Below are 18,141 nucleotides of genomic sequence, written 5' to 3'. Positions count from 1 at the left end.
AATAAAGCCAATTGACACACATCAATTATTTAAATTGTAGAAATGTCTGAAAGGCATAAAGACCTGGATAATTTCCCGCTTTTAAATTCAGATACAACTGAAGTTATTCTACTCGGCTCAAAAGATATGGTATCTAGCCAGATGCTTACTCTAGATCGCATTAGCTTGGCTTCCAGTAACACTGTGAGGAATCTTGGAGTCGTTTTTGACCAGAATATGTTCTTCAGTGGTGACATTAAACCAATATGTAAGACTTTTCTCACAATTGCAAGAAAAATTTAATTCTCTTAAATCAGAAACATCCTTTCTCAGAGTGATGCTGAAAAACTAGTTCATGCACTTATTACTTCTAGGCTGGACTTGTGATTCATTATTGATGTGTGGTCCTAAAAACTCCTAGAAAGCCCTTCAGTTAAATTGATTTTAAAATCCTTCTCATCACATATAAGGGCCCATCGTATCTTAAAGACCTCATAGTTCAATATCACTCCAGTAGAGCACTTTGCTTTCAGACTGCTGGCTTACTTGTGGTTCCTAGGGTATTTAAAAGTAGAATAAGAGGCAGAGCCTTCAGTTTTCAGGCCCCTGTTCTGTGGAACCAACACACAGTTTGGATTTGGGAGGCAGGTATCCTTTCTTTCGAGTTTAAGTTTAAAACTTGAGGTGACTGTTGTCTGATTTGGCGCAGTATAAATAAAATTAAATGTAACTGAATTGAACTGTTAAGGGAGGAAATAAGGAAGTTGTTTTGCTGGTTTAACTCACAATATTCTCTATAAGAACGCACTTTCACTGGAACAATAACCACTGATCTGCATCAGTCATCTGAATCACACTGTGTCTCAGTAATTTAATTAAATGTGTACAAAAACTCTTACTTGTGGCTTTATGCTTGAATGTGGTCATACAAAATAGTTTTATTTGCATCTTACTAGAACCCATATGGACCATCCTAGAGTCATCTGAGTCAGATTCCTCATAATGATCAATGTATGTGTATCTGTGTATGACTTCCATGGCATATACTCTTTCCTTTTGGCCTCTTACCCAGACCAGAGGTATGTGATGTTGCCATGGCAAAATGTTGCTGTCTCCTACACACCTTCCCACTGCTGAAGAAAAGACCCACTGAAAGAAAAAGAAAGCAAACATTACCCAGGTGTGGCTGAGATGATGGTTTTACTTCTTTATTGCTGATGTACTGCATTTGTGTACAGAAGATTTACATGACTGAATCACTCCTTCCTAGTTAGAAATGGGCTGGTACACCGCTGACTTGGAACTGGTGGATATAATAATCTCTGTGTCTGTGAAAAAAGCTTTCAGCCACAAGAAACATATTTTCCAGTAAAAACTTATCAGTCTTCATTTGTTTAGAAGGCTAAACAGTAAAATAAAATAAAAATTGTTCAATCATTCTGGTATTTTAAGATATCCAAACATTTTAATGTGACTGCCCCCCCCCCAAAAAAAGAAATCATAATTGTTTTCTTTTTTTATTTTTTATTTTTACCTGAAGTCAATGTAGATCTGTGTCTTATAAAAGATGACAATACCAATAATAATTTCTATTTTTCGCACTGTTGTCCTGAGCCTACATGTAATACAATACATGGATTGATAAATACATGGAGAAAATAGCTTGAATGAGAACAAAAGCACTGGCTTGTAAATAAGTCAGGCGTAACAGACCCCCCCCCCTCACTGTTCTAAAACCAACACAGCTTTTTTAACAAATGTTTTTAATAAAATGCATCATGTACATATCTTATAGCATTTATTTCTTAATAATACTGGTACTGAAGGAATATTGTTAAGGGAAGATAACTGGTTCATACTGAATAAAATGTATGGATAAAAAAATGAATCGCTCAATTTTAAAGGCAGCAATCATACAGTGATGACCCCCTACGCATGATAACAAAAAACAGACATTTATCAAATTACTTTAATGACGGCTAACAGTCTTAGACTGTTACATGTTGGTTAACTGGAAAGATTTTTCAGAATCAGAATCAGAATCAGAAACTTTATTGTCATTGTCATGAGAACAACGAAATTAAGAATGGTCCCCGATCATTGCATCATCCCTAGCAATATCAAAATATAAATAAAACAATAAAATTCAATAAATAAAATAGATAGAATACTTAAAATACTAATAAGATATAACAGTAAAACATTCACATACATTCCCACACACATGCTTCATAATTCAGCGAGTCTTGGCGTGAACCTTGAAGGGTTCAGGCACACGTGTAATTCCAGAAACTCCCTCTGTGCTCAGCTCCACTCCATCAGGAACAGAGAAAGTGAACTTCTGCAGCAAGCCGACAAAAAACAGGAACAGCTCCATCTTGGCGAGGCTTTCACCAAGACACATACGCTTCCCTGAAGAATTCACAAACACATACACGTGCAGGTTTACAACCTGTGGATGATGTTTTTTTCTTGTTCAGGTTGTGCTAAAACAAAACACTCATTGTGGGTTTTACCTGCAGAGAAAGGTAGGAATGCTTCTCTCTTCACAAACTTCCCATCAGCATCCAGGAAGTGTCCTGGGTTGAAGGTGTCTGGAGTCTCCCACTCAGTCTTGTCAAACAGCACAGAGGTGAGTACAGGCAACACACTGGTACCCTAGAAAAAATAGACAAGAAAACAACAAGATGCACTTTAACAACAACACCTGACAGAACAAATATGTGAAGCTTAAAATGTATACTGCATGCACCATAGGTATGTGGTAACCATCCAGAGTTATATCCTTGGCGGCAATTCTGAGTCCATTGAGAGGAACAATATTTCCCATCCTCTGAATCTCGTGGATGACGGCATCGGTGTAGGGCAGATTTGGTCTGTCAGCCATGGAAGGCTGGCGGGTTTGTCCAATCACGTTATCTATCTCTGCCTGGACTTTCTCTGTGAAAGAGAATTAAAGGAGTTCAGCTTTAACTGTGGGAGAAATGTTTACCTTTGCTGGCTTTATGTTTTGGCTACTTTAAAACATATGAAGCCCAGCATGTCACCCACCCTGAATATCAGGATTTCTGATCAAGAAAACCAGAGCCCACAGCAAAGTGGTGGCTGTTGTTTCTGTTCCAGCCAGGAAAAGATCAGCAGAGCACATAACCAGGTTGGTCTCAGTGAAGCCCAGGTCAGATTCATTGAGCTGTTCAGACAAATGAAAAAGTTACAGTACACAGTCACAGTAACTGGTAGAGTGCAGTTTGTGCAATGCAGTGTCCACATACATTCTCCATCTTGATAAGGAAAGCATCAATGTAGTCTCTTGGATTGTTGTGATCCAGGTCCTCCTTGTGGCTCTTTATCTCCTGAGCGATGAAATCTTTGACTATGTCGAAATAGCTGAACATTTTGTTATGAGGACCTGGCAAAAGCTTCATCACTCCAGGGAAAGAGTCGTAGAGCTGGTGATGAGAGGAAGTTAAATTTATAAATGATTAAGACAAATCCCACGCATGCCATACTGCTGTCCCTTTTTCACTTTCTGAAATTCACTTACCTGACCCCATACAGAGCCCTCCAGCTGAAGAGTCTCCGACAGATACTTCAGCATGAGCTGGAAGTTGTGGTCACTGTAATCATATCTTTTCCCCATCACCAGCTGGCAAACTATATTAGACACAGCATTGTTGAAGAGACCTGCTGCACTGAAAAGTTTACCTGAAGAAGAAGAAGAGACAATTGTTACAGGTAAATTTTTTGCTCCCTTGTGCAGGATTGTGAGCTTATGTTCCACTTAATGTAAAGCACCTTTCTCCTGCTCTATCTCCTCCTGCAGGTATCGGATCTCCTCACAGATACACTGTTCCATGCGGTTCTTCCCCAGGCCGAAGTCTCGTAATGTAGACAAAGCAAAGCGTCTCTGTGCCTTCCATTTCCCACCGTTGCTCATGAACAGACCCTCTAAATACAAACATGCAGATGTGGGAGTTAATAACTGGGAAACAATTCCTGCGCTGAATGAGAGGAAATAGAGAATAATTTCTTAACCTGTGGGTCCCGAGTAAAACCTGTCAGCCAGGGCACTGTATGGTCGATCCACAAAGTTGTCAGCTTGCGTCACCAGAGCCTCTTTTACCATCTTGTATCCAGAGATCATTACCATTTTATCCCTGCCGAAGCAGAAACTGAACACGTTCCCATAGACTTCAGCCAGCTACAAAAAACACAAGCATGAACAATATTGTTAGGTCCATAATTTATTGGACAAAGATGCAATTTTTGTAGATTTCCCTCTGTGCACAGCCACAGATCAAATAATCATTATGTGAAGTACAGACTTTAATTTAAGGGGTTTTACAAAAGCTTTGTATTTGTGTTGCTCCTTAGGACGTCCAGCCCATTTTATATTTGATTTGATATACCTTTATTAGTCCCACACGGGGAAATTTCACAAGGCTGCCGACCTATTGCACGCAATGGCGGCTCCATCTTACCCTCCGACCATACATACATTACACAAAACATCACATGGGAAAGACAGGTAAGAGAGGTATAACAATCGAAAATGCACCACATGAGGAAAGATAAGGGGGAAAAAAGCTCCCCCCAGACTGAGCTCCAGCAGGGAGATCAGTTTGAGAACAGAAAAAAACACCTCTGCACATAGCACATGAAAAAACTCTTAATACACCAAAGAAACACATGACAAGCAACAGGGGTGGGTAAAGGGTGCAGCATCGGAAGGGAATAAGCGTCGAAGGCGTTTGGAAAGGGATGGGGGTTTGAGTGTGTGCATATCAGTGTATATGTATGTGTGTGCGTGTCCAGAGTTCAGCTGAGACAGTGTCCTTCGCCCTGCTAGGCCAAGTAAACAGTCTTCCAGCCAACCCAGGTGGCGATATTCAGCCCCTCTTTCTCACTGCCTCAAACTGAATGGGACAATTGTCTGATAAGCCATTTCTTATGCAGGCGAGGCCTGTCCACTTATAACTATATGTTCATATATGGCAACCATATATATATATATATATATATATATATTAGAGAGAGAGAGAGATTGTTTCCGTCCAGCAGTGGAAACAAATCTGTCGGGGATAATTACCTTTGCACACCGCGGTAAAGTGAGCCGTCATTTGTGAGCCGCGGTCAAGCCAGCCGCCTCTTATCCGCTGCATAAATTTCCTTGCGCTTTTACACGAGTCTTTACGGTAGCGCCTTTTCGCTTTATATCCTGATTGAAAGCCTAGACTCGCGCACACGTGCGCGCGCGCGAACAGTCACACACGCCTTTTGGATTATTCCCTGATGTGCCTGAGTTCTGTTATTTAGTGTCACTTTGAAAGGACACACATCCATCATTGACATAGAATTGTTCTTTCAATTTTTGATAAAGATTACAGTGAATTGAGATGTAACTTGGCCCAGAGGTACGGTAGGACGCCCAGAGTAAGAAAGTGTTGAAAGTTGGACCTCAACTATTATGGATGATTTTTAATGAATTTTTGAAATTTCCATAATTGTAGTGTATTGGCTGTATTGAATTGCATATAAATGTCCTTTAATTTCTCAGGAATTTTACAGTGAATCTGGCTGAAACTTGGCACACAGGTACAGTAGGTGTCCTAGAGGAGGGATGTGTTGAAAGTTGTACCTCAACTACTATGGTTGATTTTTAATGAATTTCTGAAAATTGACATAATTCTATTGTATTGACTGTATTAGATTGAATACAAGTTTCCTGTAATTTCTGAGGAATTCTAGAGTGAATCTGGCTGAAACTTGGCAAACAGGTACAGTAGGTGTCCCAGAGAAGTAATCTGTTGAAAGTTGGACCTCAACTACTCAGGATGATTTTTCATGAATTTCTGAAAATTGACATAATTATATTGTATTGGCTGACTGCACTGGATACAAGTACCCTTTAATTTCTCAGGAATTCTACAGTAAATCTGGCTGAAAATTGGCACACAGGTACAGTAGGTGTCCCAGAGAAGGGATGTGTTGAAAGTTGGACATCAACTACTCAGGATGATTTTTAATGAATTTTTGAAAATTGACATAATTCTATTGTACTGACTGTATTAGATTGAATAAATGTTTCCATTAATTTCTGAGGAATTCTACAGTAAATCTGGATGAAACTTGGCACACAGGTACAGTAGGTGTCCCAGAGAAGTAATCTGTTGAAAGTTGGACCTCAACTACTCAGGATGATTTTTCATGAATTTTTGAAAATTGACATAATTATATTGTATTGGCTGACTGCATTGGATACAAGTACCCTTTAATTTCTGAGAAATTCTACAGTAAATCTGGATGAAACTTGGCACACAGGTACAGTAGGTGTCCCAGAGAAGTAATCTGTTGAAAGTTGGACCTCAACTACTCAGGATGATTTTTCATGAATTTTTGAAAATTGACATAATTATATTGTATTGGCTGACTGCATTGGATACAAGTACCCTTTAATTTCTGAGAAATTCTACAGTAAATCTGGATGAAACTTGGCACGCAGGTACAGTAGGTGTCCCAGAGGAGGGATGTGTTGAAAGTTGGACATCAACTACTCAGGATGATTTTTCATGAATTTTTGAAAATTGACATAATTATATTGTATTGGCTGTATCGGGGTGTTTCATTGTAATTTGTGTGCGCGCATGTGCGTGCGACTGTTCGCGCGCGTGCACGTGTGCGCAGGGCTTTCAATCGGCACATAAAGCGAAAAGGCGCTACCGTAAAGACTCGTGTAAAAGCGCAAGGAAATTTATGCGGCGGATAAGAGGCGGCTGGCTTGACCGCGGCTCACAAATGACGGCTCACTTTACCGCGGTCCTTTGCACGACACCTGCATTCAGCTGAGACTGAAAAAGGTGTTTCCATGAGTGACCAACGAATTATCCCACAGAAAATTCATCCAGATGAACGGAATCCACTTTTTGATTTCCTTTCCTTTTCGAGCATGCATCGAGACATTCACAAGTGTTTTTTGGTTAAGTATTTTGTTCGCTGTGTGAAAACAAACTAAATTACGTGGAAAAGCTATACAAGCTTATTAACTGAGTTGGGCTACAGTAAAAACGCCCTTAGTTTTCATGGCTCTGATATTCTCTGCATCAATGCATGCAGTTGTCCTTCCTTCCGTGTTTCAGTAAAAAAAAAAAAAGAGAGAAGAGAAATCTGCCTCAAATGCGTATGATATCTTCCACAAGCGTAAACTAAGATTTACAAATGTGTACAATGATTTGGGTGTAACCTTTAAGGACAGACAAGCGCCTGCTTCACTCCACACACAAATCCACAGAAATCTGAAGACACGTTAAACTGTTTTACGGATTTGAAACCCTTTTAAGGCATATTTCCCTCCATAGAACATTGAATAAATATCTCAATTTCAAACACACCAGCACACAAGAGCATACAAACAAACAAAGCTATACTACAAAGTACACTCAATACTAAATGTAACAGAAGTGTGAATCAGTACCTCAGCGAAGTAAAGATGCAAATGTTTCTTGCCAATAAACTGAAGATTCCCGAGGAGAGGTAAAGCAAAAGGTCCAGGCGGAAAATTTCTTGGATTCCTGTTTTTGAAGTAGTATGCGATCAAAAGGATAAAGAAAAATGAAAGTAAAACCCCCTCAGTGCTCAGCACAAAATTGGAAAACCACATCGTTACAGAGAGCGAAGACGTGAGCAGTACACCATCTGTATTATGTGCGTCCTCGCGGATGCCAGAGGGTTTTATAACAACACGCCTGGTTAACTCCTTTTGTTAAGTAGAATTTCAGGACAGACCAGTCGTCACAAAGTTTATATATGAGCTTTATCTGTAAACAAAGGTGAATGTGATGTAGTCAGTAGCGGTCCTAATTGTTTGGCGCCCTGGGCGAACACTCCCTCTGGCGCCCCTCCCACACACAGAAAACATATTAAGGATTGTACATTAACATAAAACTGTTGTACACACACACACACATATGAAGAGAGAGAGAGTATGCATAGTATGCAAACGGCTACCAAACAGCCATCATAATTTGTCATACAATGAGAACAGCACAAATCAACAATTGACATTGAATTAATATTAAAATCTGTAACATAATGTATTGTTTGGAGTTTAGTCTGTTACTGTTGCTATTTTTACCATTTCTTCTTGGAGCAACTGTAACTCACATTATTTCCTTAGGGATTAATAAAGTATTCTGATTCTGATTGTTTCAGGATGACGTGCCATTATCCAATGACACATCTGCTTACCTGCATCTTTTGCTCGTTTCTCCTCCTCTTCTTTTCTACTTTTTTCTAAACTGAGCACCTGATGGCTTTGAACTTTTCTTGTCCATCTTCCACGGGTTTTAATTTTGCACTCTAGTATGAACACAAATCCCCCAACTCGAGGATCAGCACAACATAGCCTAACAGACCTACACCTTAGTTCACAGATTCTCTTTGTCTAAGGTTTATTTCTGAGATTTCACACAACCCAGGATTCAAATCATGAATACATAATGGGCTTGGATTTACAACATTATAAATGAAATGTGCTCTATTTGGAAGCAGCAGGGCCCCTCCCCTTTCGACGGGTTGTGTGTGAGACTTTAAATCATCAAACTGTAAATTTTAAATTGTTATTGAGCCCTTTACTCCTAGTCCTACAGTGTATATTTATTTTCTTACTCTTCTTATATTTATTGTTTGTTTACTTGCACTGCTGTAACTAGAGCCTCGTCGTCTCGTCTTTCTACATACTGGACTGTATGTAGCGGAGATGACAATAAAGTTTACTTTGACTTCAGCAGCAAGCAGGCGCAACGAGGGCTCTCGCGCTCTCGCGCTCACTTTTCGCGTATAGAATTTCGAAAAAACATCGACATTTCTGCAGTTTAACTAATTGGTGTGTGTTATCTGGCTTCATGGACAGACGAGGCCAGTCTTTATTTTGAAAAATTCTGGTCAACATAATTAGCCTTTGACTCAGGACTAAAGTGTCTACCCTAAAACTGGTGTGTTATATTGAAATCTGTGATGAGATATTATGTGACACAATTATGTGTCACATAATATGTAAATTATGTATAATGTGATTACTTATTATTATTTATTATGAACTGAATGCGAGCAAAACCAAAGAGATGCTTTTGACCTTCTCCAGTAGGCAGAGGGATCTGGCTGCTTCAGTCACCACCACCATCCATGGGAAGCCAGTGGAGGTAGTTGAGGAGTACAAATACTTGGGAACCATCTGAAATTCTCTGCCAACACAGAGGAGATTCTTAGGAGGTGCCACCAACGGCTACACCTCCTTAGGAAACTCAACTCCTTTGGAGTCAGCACACCCATCATGATGACTTTTTACTATGCCTTCCTAGAAAGCATCATGACCTTCTCCATTACCTGCTGGTTCCACTCCCTCAGCCTTCAGAACAGGAACAGACTGCAGCACACTGCATCAGTGTGTTCTAAAATCATTGGCCTGCCTGTCAGAACTCTTGCACAGGTTTTCAGCCAACAGGCCCTTAGACCGGCAGCCAAAATTATTAATGACCCCTCTCACATTCTTCACCCCACATTTCAATGGCTGCCCTATGGGCGGCGCCTCCGCTGCATCTCCTGCAGGACTGAGAGGAGGAGAGCCACCTTTGTCGCCAAAGCCACCCTGTTTTTTAACTCTTACACCCATAAACATAAAGACTCTTTTTTTATACCGCCGACACTTTATTCAGTTTTAGTCACTTACAGTTATTTATTCACTTATTCAGCCACTTTAATTTTAAAACTGTGTATATACTGTATATTCTAAGTTTTTTTAATTTTTTTTTTATCTCACTGTTTATGCCCTGTCCTTGCAGACACACTGGTGGTCCTGTGCTGGCCCATGTGTGGATTACCTCTGGCAAACGGACTGCGGTATGTGGGTCATGTGTAAGTGGTGTGCAGCCACTGGCCAGTTGCATCACACTGCTGGTCCTGTGCTGGCCCAGACCAGTTTCAACTCTGGCCCCAGATACCAGCCTAATGTGTTCCTTAGTCAAGCCATGTAATAACAACATGCGCCGCAACATAATAGTGCAAAAGTAACATGACAAAACTCTGTTCAGACAGTGAATGGACTGATTCTTATATAGAGCTTTTCTACTCTCCTGAATTACTCATAGTGCTCTATGCAACATGCTACATTCACCCAATCACACACTTTCTCTAAACTGAGTGCTTCCTAACTATACACATTCACACTCTCAACGTGCAGACTGGAGGACCCAGGGATTGAACTACTAACCTTCCGATCAGTAGGTGATAAATAAATAGTGCCATCATTGCCGGAGCTGACTAACATCTGGATACACTCTGCCATGAAACCATTCGGTCAGAAGTGCCAGCTTGATGCCAGATCCGGGCCAGACCTGTTTTCTATGAGCCTGGGCCACATAAACCAAACCATAATCGGGGCAGATATGGCATGCCATCACATAAACAGTGCCATCATTGCCAGGCCTGGTCCATATCTGGATGAAATACCACTTACCATGCCAGAAGTCAGCCAGCAATGCTGGCGTGACACCAGATCCGGGCCAGATCTGTCTGCTACGTGGGTTGGGGATAAATAAAGTCTCTCTGATTCTGATTCTGAATTATACTGAGACACTGCAAAAGGTCATCCATCTCTTTATAAGTTGATTTTGAAGGTAAAATTCAACTGAAATGATGTTTTGCATATGTGAAAAGAGCTGACTACATTTGAAAGTACTATTTTGAGTTAACATTAATTGTAAGGCATAGTACCAAATGTTTGGTTGCATAACCTGTGGCTTTAATAAAGTTAATGACACAAATCAGTCAATTATTTTCTGTGAATATGTTATTACCACAAACGTTCATACACATGACATTAACAATAAAAACAAAATAATCAAAACTTTCTTTTTTAATGAAATACATTTTGTATAGAACCTATAAATAGGTTTTGATTGATGACATTAATCATCAAAAATAGATGAAAAAAATGAACAGGTTAGTTTAATAGGCAGCAATTACACAGCAGATGAAGACTGATACTGAAAAATAATATCAACATTATTCCCACAAAATAAAAACAATCCACCCTTAATGAAAATTATCTCACTTAGTCTTGTCTATTACACACTGGCTATATGGAAAATGAGCAAATGTAATTCAGCGAGTCTTGGCGTGAACCTTGAAGGGTTCAGGCACACGTGTAGCTCCGTAAACTCCCTCTGTGCTCAGCTCCACTCCATCAGGAACAGAGAAAGTGAACTTCTGCAGCAAGCCGACAAAAAACAAGAACAGCTCCATCTTGGCGAGGCTTTCGCCAAGACAGACACGCTTCCCTGAAGAATTCACAAACACATACACGTGCAAGTTTACAACCTGTGGATGATGTTTTTTTTCTTGTTCAGGTTTTGCTAAAACAAAACACTCATTGTGGGTTTTACCTGCAGAGAAAGGTAGGAATGCTTCTCTCTTCACAAACTTCCCATCAGCATCCAGGAAGTGTCCTGGGTTGAAGGTGTCTGGAGTCTCCCACTCAGTCTTGTCAAACAGCACAGAGGTGAGTACAGGCAACACACTGGTACCCTAGAAAAAATAGACAAGAAAACAACAAGATGCACTTTAACAACAACACCTGACAGAACCAACATGTGAAGCTTAAAATGTATATTGCATGCACCATAGGTATGTGGTAACCATCCAGAGTTATATCCTTGGCGGCAATTCTGAGTGCATTGAGAGGAACAATATTTCCCATCCTCTGAATCTCGTGGATGACGGCATCGGTGTAGGGCAGATTTGGTCTGTCAGCCATGGAAGGCTGGCGGGTTTGTCCAATCACGTTATCTATCTCTGCCTGGACTTTCTCTGTGAAGGAGAATTGAAAGAGTTCAACTTCAACTAGCCCAAGCTTCTATGGAGCTACTGAGTCCCATAAGATGATTGTTTTTAGTTTGTATCTTTTATTTAATACCTGTTAACTCATTGACAAACTTTGGTTGTTGGATGTTAGACATGTCTAACAAATATGTCAAAGTTGTGGAAGGATTGCTGTAAAACTTTGCACTGACGCTAGTAATCTTGCAATTGTTTCATTCAATTTACTTAATGACTTAATATTCAAGTTTTGAACTTTTTTAAAAGTTTTTAAAATGTTTAGGAACAATAACACTGTTTTCCAGAAAAGTTATATAATTGTAGGCCTTTCAACGTTAATGCATCAATGTGAATTAATCTGTCATTATGATTAATGCAATGACAATTTTTTAACATATTTTACCCATCTGGAGCACAGAATGACTCAAAATCCCCAAAATGTCTCTGTCAACGCATTTCGGGCAGTTTGTCCAAGGTTTGTACATTCTGCGCTCCAGATGGGGGTAAATGTGGTAAAAATTTTAATCACGTTAATCGTGATGATGCGTTTGCATTGACAGAACTAGAAAATAGACTTTATTGATTCTGGGGAACAAATTTCTCTCGCGCCATTTTCAGGTTCGGATTTACATTTTCCCAACTATTAGTTTTAAACACAAATAAAAAGCATTCCATTAGTAGTATATGTGGTCTGCTTTTGCTATTGTTAGCATTTATAGTAAATTGTATTAGAGCTACTAGTGTTATGTTCCAACTATTTTAAAGCTCCGGATGAAGCCCAGTACAATACCCACCCTGGATATCAGGATGTCTGATCAAGAAAACCAGAGCCCACAGCAAAGTGGTGGCTGTTGTTTCTGTTCCAGCCAGGAAAAGATCAGCAGAGCACAAAACCAGGTTGGTCTCAGTGAAGCCCAGGTCAGTTTCTTTGAGCTGTTCAAACAAATTAAAAAGTCACATTAGACACAACACAAATTGCTAATTTGTAGAGTGCAGTTTGTGCAATGCAGTGTCCACATACATTCTCCATTTTGATGAGGAAAGTGTCGATGTAGTCTCTTGGATTGTTGTGATCCAGGTCCTTCTTGTGGCTTTTCACCTCCTGAGTGATGAACTCTCTGACTTTGTCAAAATTGCTGAACAATCTGTTATGTGGACCTGGCAAACGCTTCATCACTCCGGGGAATGATTCATAGAGCTTGAGATTTGATGAGAGGAAGCGTTATTCAAAGGACGATAGAGAGAAGAAATCCAACACCCATGCCACAGTGCTGTCTCTCATTCTTTTTGTGACAGAAGGAAATTATTGTGACATACCTGAGCCCATATGGAGCCCTCCAGGTGAAGAAGCTCAGACAGATTCTTCAGCATGAGCTGGAAGTTGTGGTCACTGTAGTCAAATCTTTTCCCCATCACCAGCTGGCACGCTATATTAGACACGGCATTGTTGAAGAGGCCTGCTGGCCTAAAAAGTTTACCTGAAGACAAATAGACGATTGTTAAGAAAGCACAAATTCTTTGCTTTAGCACTGTTTGTGCAGGATTGTATGCTTATGTTCCACCTAATATAAAACACCTTTCTCCTGCTCTATCTCCTCCTGCAGGTATTGGATCTCCTCACAGATACACTGCTCCATGCGGTTCTTCCCCAGGCCGAAGTCTCGCAATGTAGACAAAGCGAAGCGTCTTTGTGCCTTCCATTTTCCACCGTTGCTCATGAACAGACCATCTCAATACACACAAGCAACTTAAGAACTTAACAACCTATGGAGAATAATTTCAATACTGAATGGTACATCAAATAGTGACTTCCAAACCTGAGTTTGCCGAATAAAACCTGTCGCCCATGGGGCTGTATGGTCGATCCACAAAGTTGTCAGCTTGTGTTACCAGAGCTTCTTTTACCATCTTGTATCCAGAGACGATTACCATTTTATCCCTGCCGAAGCAGAAACTGAACACATTCCCGTAGATTTCAGCCAGCTACAAAAAACACAACAAACATGAAGGATATAGCACAATATTTGTAATCTACAGAAAGAAATTCGTGGGAAGTGCTGTAATTAGAGGCTGGAAATCATGGATACTGACTATCAATCAATATTTCATCTTATCATCCATTTTCTAGACGTACATCCAGGATTGGTTGCAAGTTTGTCACAGGGCTAACACAGACAGACAGGCAACCATTCACTTTGAGACTATGAGAAATTTCAATCAACCTAATAGTTAGCGAATGCCTTTTATTAAAGTTAAATCTAAACTTTACACTGTTGAAATTCAAGTGGACTGAAATTTACATAAATTTACATAATTAAAATTCTGGGATCCACAGTTTTTCCACATAATTGTTTGCTTGACCATATTTGAAGAAATTGCTTAGACCTACATCTGCTTATTAGCACTAAGTACCAACTCAGGGCTCGCAAAATCGCTAGCCCGACGTCCCGGGGCTAGCGATTTTTCCAGTCTGGCTACCAAAATCTATCTCTGCCCTGCCTGTTGGGGTATCATAGGAAGGAAAAATATATGTCAATGCTTTTGCATTCTTTCGGAAATGTAGCTGGGTAGTTATGTCATTGGCATCGATGAGCCACTGTCAATATGTGACATATTGAAATCGTTTGAATTTGCGCTTGTTTTTTGCTTCCACTTTGCAATTGCGTGAACTGTGCATAGAGAGCGACAGCACTGATTGGTGTGCGACGATAATTTGCGCACCAATTCCTCTGACATCGTCTTATCAATCGTTAGCTTACTATGCAAACATGACAAGTGAAATCTCCGCAGCAAGCTTAAACATATGAGAGGTTGATCGCGCAGAGAATCGCTGAGCTTATGTGAGTCCGTGTGTAAAAGCAGCAGGATATATATTTTAGTTCTGCTGAGCCAAATAAGACAGGTCAGGGTGAAGAAGTGACAGCCAAAGAAGGCGGGGGTTTACGACACCAACTCTCTGCCATCTATAATCCAGTTTTGAGATCCCTTCCCAGACACCTTAACGCCCACTCACATCCTGGGCCATCTGACCTCAGGAATTCGCATGATAAGGTGGGGCCAGGTTTCACAATGAACACACCCGAAACTCTGGCTGATTGGGACCCACACCCAGTTTCCCACCTTGGCTCAGGCGATTAGAGGATCATCAGGGGGTCATTTTGTCCCTCCGTGGGGGGAAACTCCCACTAGGTTTATATCTGGGACTCTCCACCATTTGACCTTAGAACTGAAGAAGCTTCTCAGATGAGAGGTGAAACGTCTTCAAGCAACTTAAAGAAGTCCAGACGCTTTTCTTTGCAAGCTCCTTTGACTACGATGACCTGGATGACTGAGAACCTTCACAGACATACAGCCAAAGAAAAGCTTACCACAAAACGGAAAAGTTATGACAAATCAGACTATAAGGCAAAAAGAAAGTGCAGCTTTATGGTTTCATGGACAAAAGAATATACGTGGCTGCAATATGACGAGCTAAATAACCAGGGGTGCACATAAGTGGTCCACAGGTGCACATTCGCTGTCAAAATAAAAAACGCGCGCAAGATAAGAAGTTGCAACGCGCATTTGCGTACATAAGATTTTCTGGAGGAGGACAGACATTTTTTTAGAACTCTTAAAGATGTCGAAGAAGCTCCTTTAAGCAATTACTTTGGTGTTCCTCCACCTCCAAAGAAATGTCAGAAGGAGTCTGAATCACAAAGAACCGCATATTCTCGGAAAAGTGGTTGCAGGAGGTGAGCTGCCTTCAAACACATGATGAATGCACAGAGATGTAGTGCAGAATGTGCCGTGAAAATCCCACTCTAGTGGACAAAAACAGAGCCTTTTATATGGATGCAAACGCGCGTTGCAACTTCTTATCTGGTGCACGTCTTTTATTTTGACAGCGAATGCCCACATGCGGACCACTTATGTGCACCCGTGTAAATAACATAATGTTCTGCCGGGTGTGTTGTTGGTTTCCCTCGATTTCTGAGTCGACAAGCGCCTTTGTTACTGGGACCAGTAATTTTAAGAAAGGCCCCCATTAGAACCCATGAGAAATGTAAGAAATGCATTATTGCTCAGTCTGCAATATCTTTCCCAGAACAAACACCAATTGCAAATAACATACTAAAAATAAACCTGAAAAATCTGTTTAGAACAGCGTACTATGTTGCAAAGAGTGAACTACCACTGGCACAATTTAGCAGTCTTTGCAAACTTCAGAAAGCAAATGGCCTATCTTGGTTCCACTTACCTCTTACTCGTGGAAATTTCAAATTCAGGATCTGACACAGACTGATTCATGTTCTACACAGTTCTTACAAGTTCAAAGAAATGTCTGTTCAATTAGAATCAAGTATTTGAGTTGATGATTGTAATTTTTATACAATGTTGTCATTTGTGTTTCAACAATTTTTTGATTAATGTATAATATTGTAACGGAAACAAAACAGGAAACAAAACATCAATCAAAAAATTGCTCTCTTTTTTATTCGGGCTACTTAAATTTCTTTTGGGCTACCAAAAACTGAAGAGTCCCTGCCTGAAGGGCTACCAGGGATTTTGAAATTTTGCGAGCCCTGCAGCTATAGTTAGTTGTTCTGATAATCTATTAGAGTTGTTTCTGAAGTATTCTCTCCTTTCTGTATTTCAGTAAAAAACAAAACAAAACAAAACAAAAAATCTTGCTGCAGTACAAAATCAAAATCTCAAAAATCAAAAAGTTTTGATCCTGATGACTGAACAATGCAGACAGAAGCACACAAGTATACATGCAAACAACAAAGCAGTACTTTAAATTGCACTCTATACTTAGAACCCCCCTGATATTATACAAGCATGAACCCGTACCTTGTTGAAATAAATATGTGGGTGTTTCTTTCCCACAATCTGGAAATTCCCAATAAAAGGTAAAGCGAATGGTCCCGGTGGAAAATCTCTTGGATTCTTGTTTCTGAGGTGGTACATGATCAGAAGGAGCAAAAACACAGAGAGTAAAACTCCCTCGTTGCTCAGTAAAAAGTTGGAAAACCACATTGTTAAATTCAAACAAAGCTGATTCTTTCCAATCTGGAGATGTGATTCTTTCTGGTAGAAAGTAGTGGTAGTGGTTTATAAACCTGATGCTTGATAAAATATTCATCTGATGCAACTGTTTATGATGCACAGTACTAATACTTGTCTGTTCAAAGGTTCTTGTGATATGGTGGTTACATAACAAGCTGGGCTACAAAACACAATCCATTTGCTCAGCTCTGCAGGATGAATTTGTTCAAGGCTGTTGAACTTACATCTACTCAAAGTGTAAATACTGCCCAGTGGTAACAAAAGTCATCTAGTAAATTCATCCTGCAATTTCATATACTTCTGAGTGGAAGTCACATGAACGATGACCAGGAATCATGGTTTTACTGTTTCTTTTGCTATATAGCTAAGATATATTGTCACATTATCAGCACAAATATACATAGTATATATGTAGTATGTTGTCACATGGTTTTCATGGACAAAGAATAAAAAAGGAGTGCCCTTTGTCCTGATCCTGCATAAAACCTTATCTGTGATTAGGTTACAGTGCACGTCTCAATTTCTGACTTGCAGGAGCAGGAGGGAAACTTTTTTTTCTGTTCTTCTCAGGTTAGTGATAAAGTGGTTTGTAAATGGACATACGCACGTTCCCTCACATTTGCACACACGACAGGTTATATGTTTTTGTATGAAGAATTTTTTATTGAACTTTTTATCCTGCGATGCACTCTGAGTTCATAGTTAAACACATTTGACCTTCCAAGGGATTCAGAGATTCAGCTGGATATTCATTAAAGTGACTGATTGCTTTCAAATAGTGCAATTATCCAGGGTTCTGCTCATGAATCTGCTTGTTGATATTTGCCTCCACTGAACATTATTTACACTGTGAGTAGATGTAAGGTCACAGAGCCTGATGGGTCTGGATTTGCTTTGCAGACCATTTCACAAACGCTGTTTCTCAAGCACCTTTGAACAGAGAATATTCTATATGAACTTTGTCATGACTGATTTATTCTGAAGGTCTACGTAGCAAAAAAGTCCATGAAGCATGAACAGGCTTATAAAACCGCTGAAAACCACAAACATACGACAAAGAGCGAAGGCAGAATTAAAATTTAAACTTGAATGCACTGTTTAACTGAGTCTATTGAATGAAACTCAAATATATTTAATGAAAGACCAATGTCACAGAGGAACTGGCTCCAATTTCTGTTTTAGAAGTGTCATACATGATGCTAAAAGAAGTGATAACATGAATAAGTTTGCAGAGTAGCA

At 39.9% G+C, this 18,141-nt stretch overlaps 2 protein-coding genes across 2 annotated transcripts; both read right to left on the bottom strand.

Annotated features, from left to right (window-relative positions):
* Positions 1-1,171: 1,171 nt before the first annotated feature.
* Positions 1,172-7,803, bottom strand: LOC146546549 (cytochrome P450 2J4-like). The gene is made up of 9 exons (XM_085266399.1): positions 7,451-7,803; positions 4,015-4,180; positions 3,775-3,927; positions 3,524-3,684; positions 3,252-3,428; positions 3,031-3,169; positions 2,732-2,919; positions 2,496-2,637; positions 1,172-2,391 (listed from the first exon to the last, which is right to left on the bottom strand). Exons 1-9 carry the CDS (start codon positions 7,634-7,636, stop codon positions 2,216-2,218), a joined length of 1,488 nt encoding a protein of 495 aa, XP_085122525.1. The 5' UTR covers positions 7,637-7,803; the 3' UTR covers positions 1,172-2,215.
* A 2,949-nt stretch (positions 7,804-10,752) lies between these two features.
* On the bottom strand, positions 10,753-16,987 carry LOC146546548 (cytochrome P450 2J4-like). The gene is made up of 9 exons (XM_085266398.1): positions 16,687-16,987; positions 13,668-13,833; positions 13,427-13,579; positions 13,168-13,328; positions 12,872-13,048; positions 12,645-12,783; positions 11,654-11,841; positions 11,418-11,559; positions 10,753-11,312 (listed from the first exon to the last, which is right to left on the bottom strand). The coding sequence occupies exons 1-9, from the start codon at positions 16,870-16,872 to the stop codon at positions 11,137-11,139; spliced, it is 1,488 nt and encodes a 495-aa protein (XP_085122524.1). The 5' UTR covers positions 16,873-16,987; the 3' UTR covers positions 10,753-11,136.
* Positions 16,988-18,141: the final 1,154 nt, after the last annotated feature.

The sequence above is a fragment of the Mchenga conophoros genome, linkage group LG23 (genome assembly GCF_057382185.1).
Source record: "Mchenga conophoros isolate Kocher_MC1m ecotype Shallow Benthic linkage group LG23, M_conophoros_male_GT1.1, whole genome shotgun sequence".
In the NCBI taxonomy this organism is placed as follows: Eukaryota; Metazoa; Chordata; class Actinopteri; order Cichliformes; family Cichlidae; genus Mchenga; species Mchenga conophoros.
This window is presented reverse-complemented; position numbering and strand designations above follow the sequence as displayed.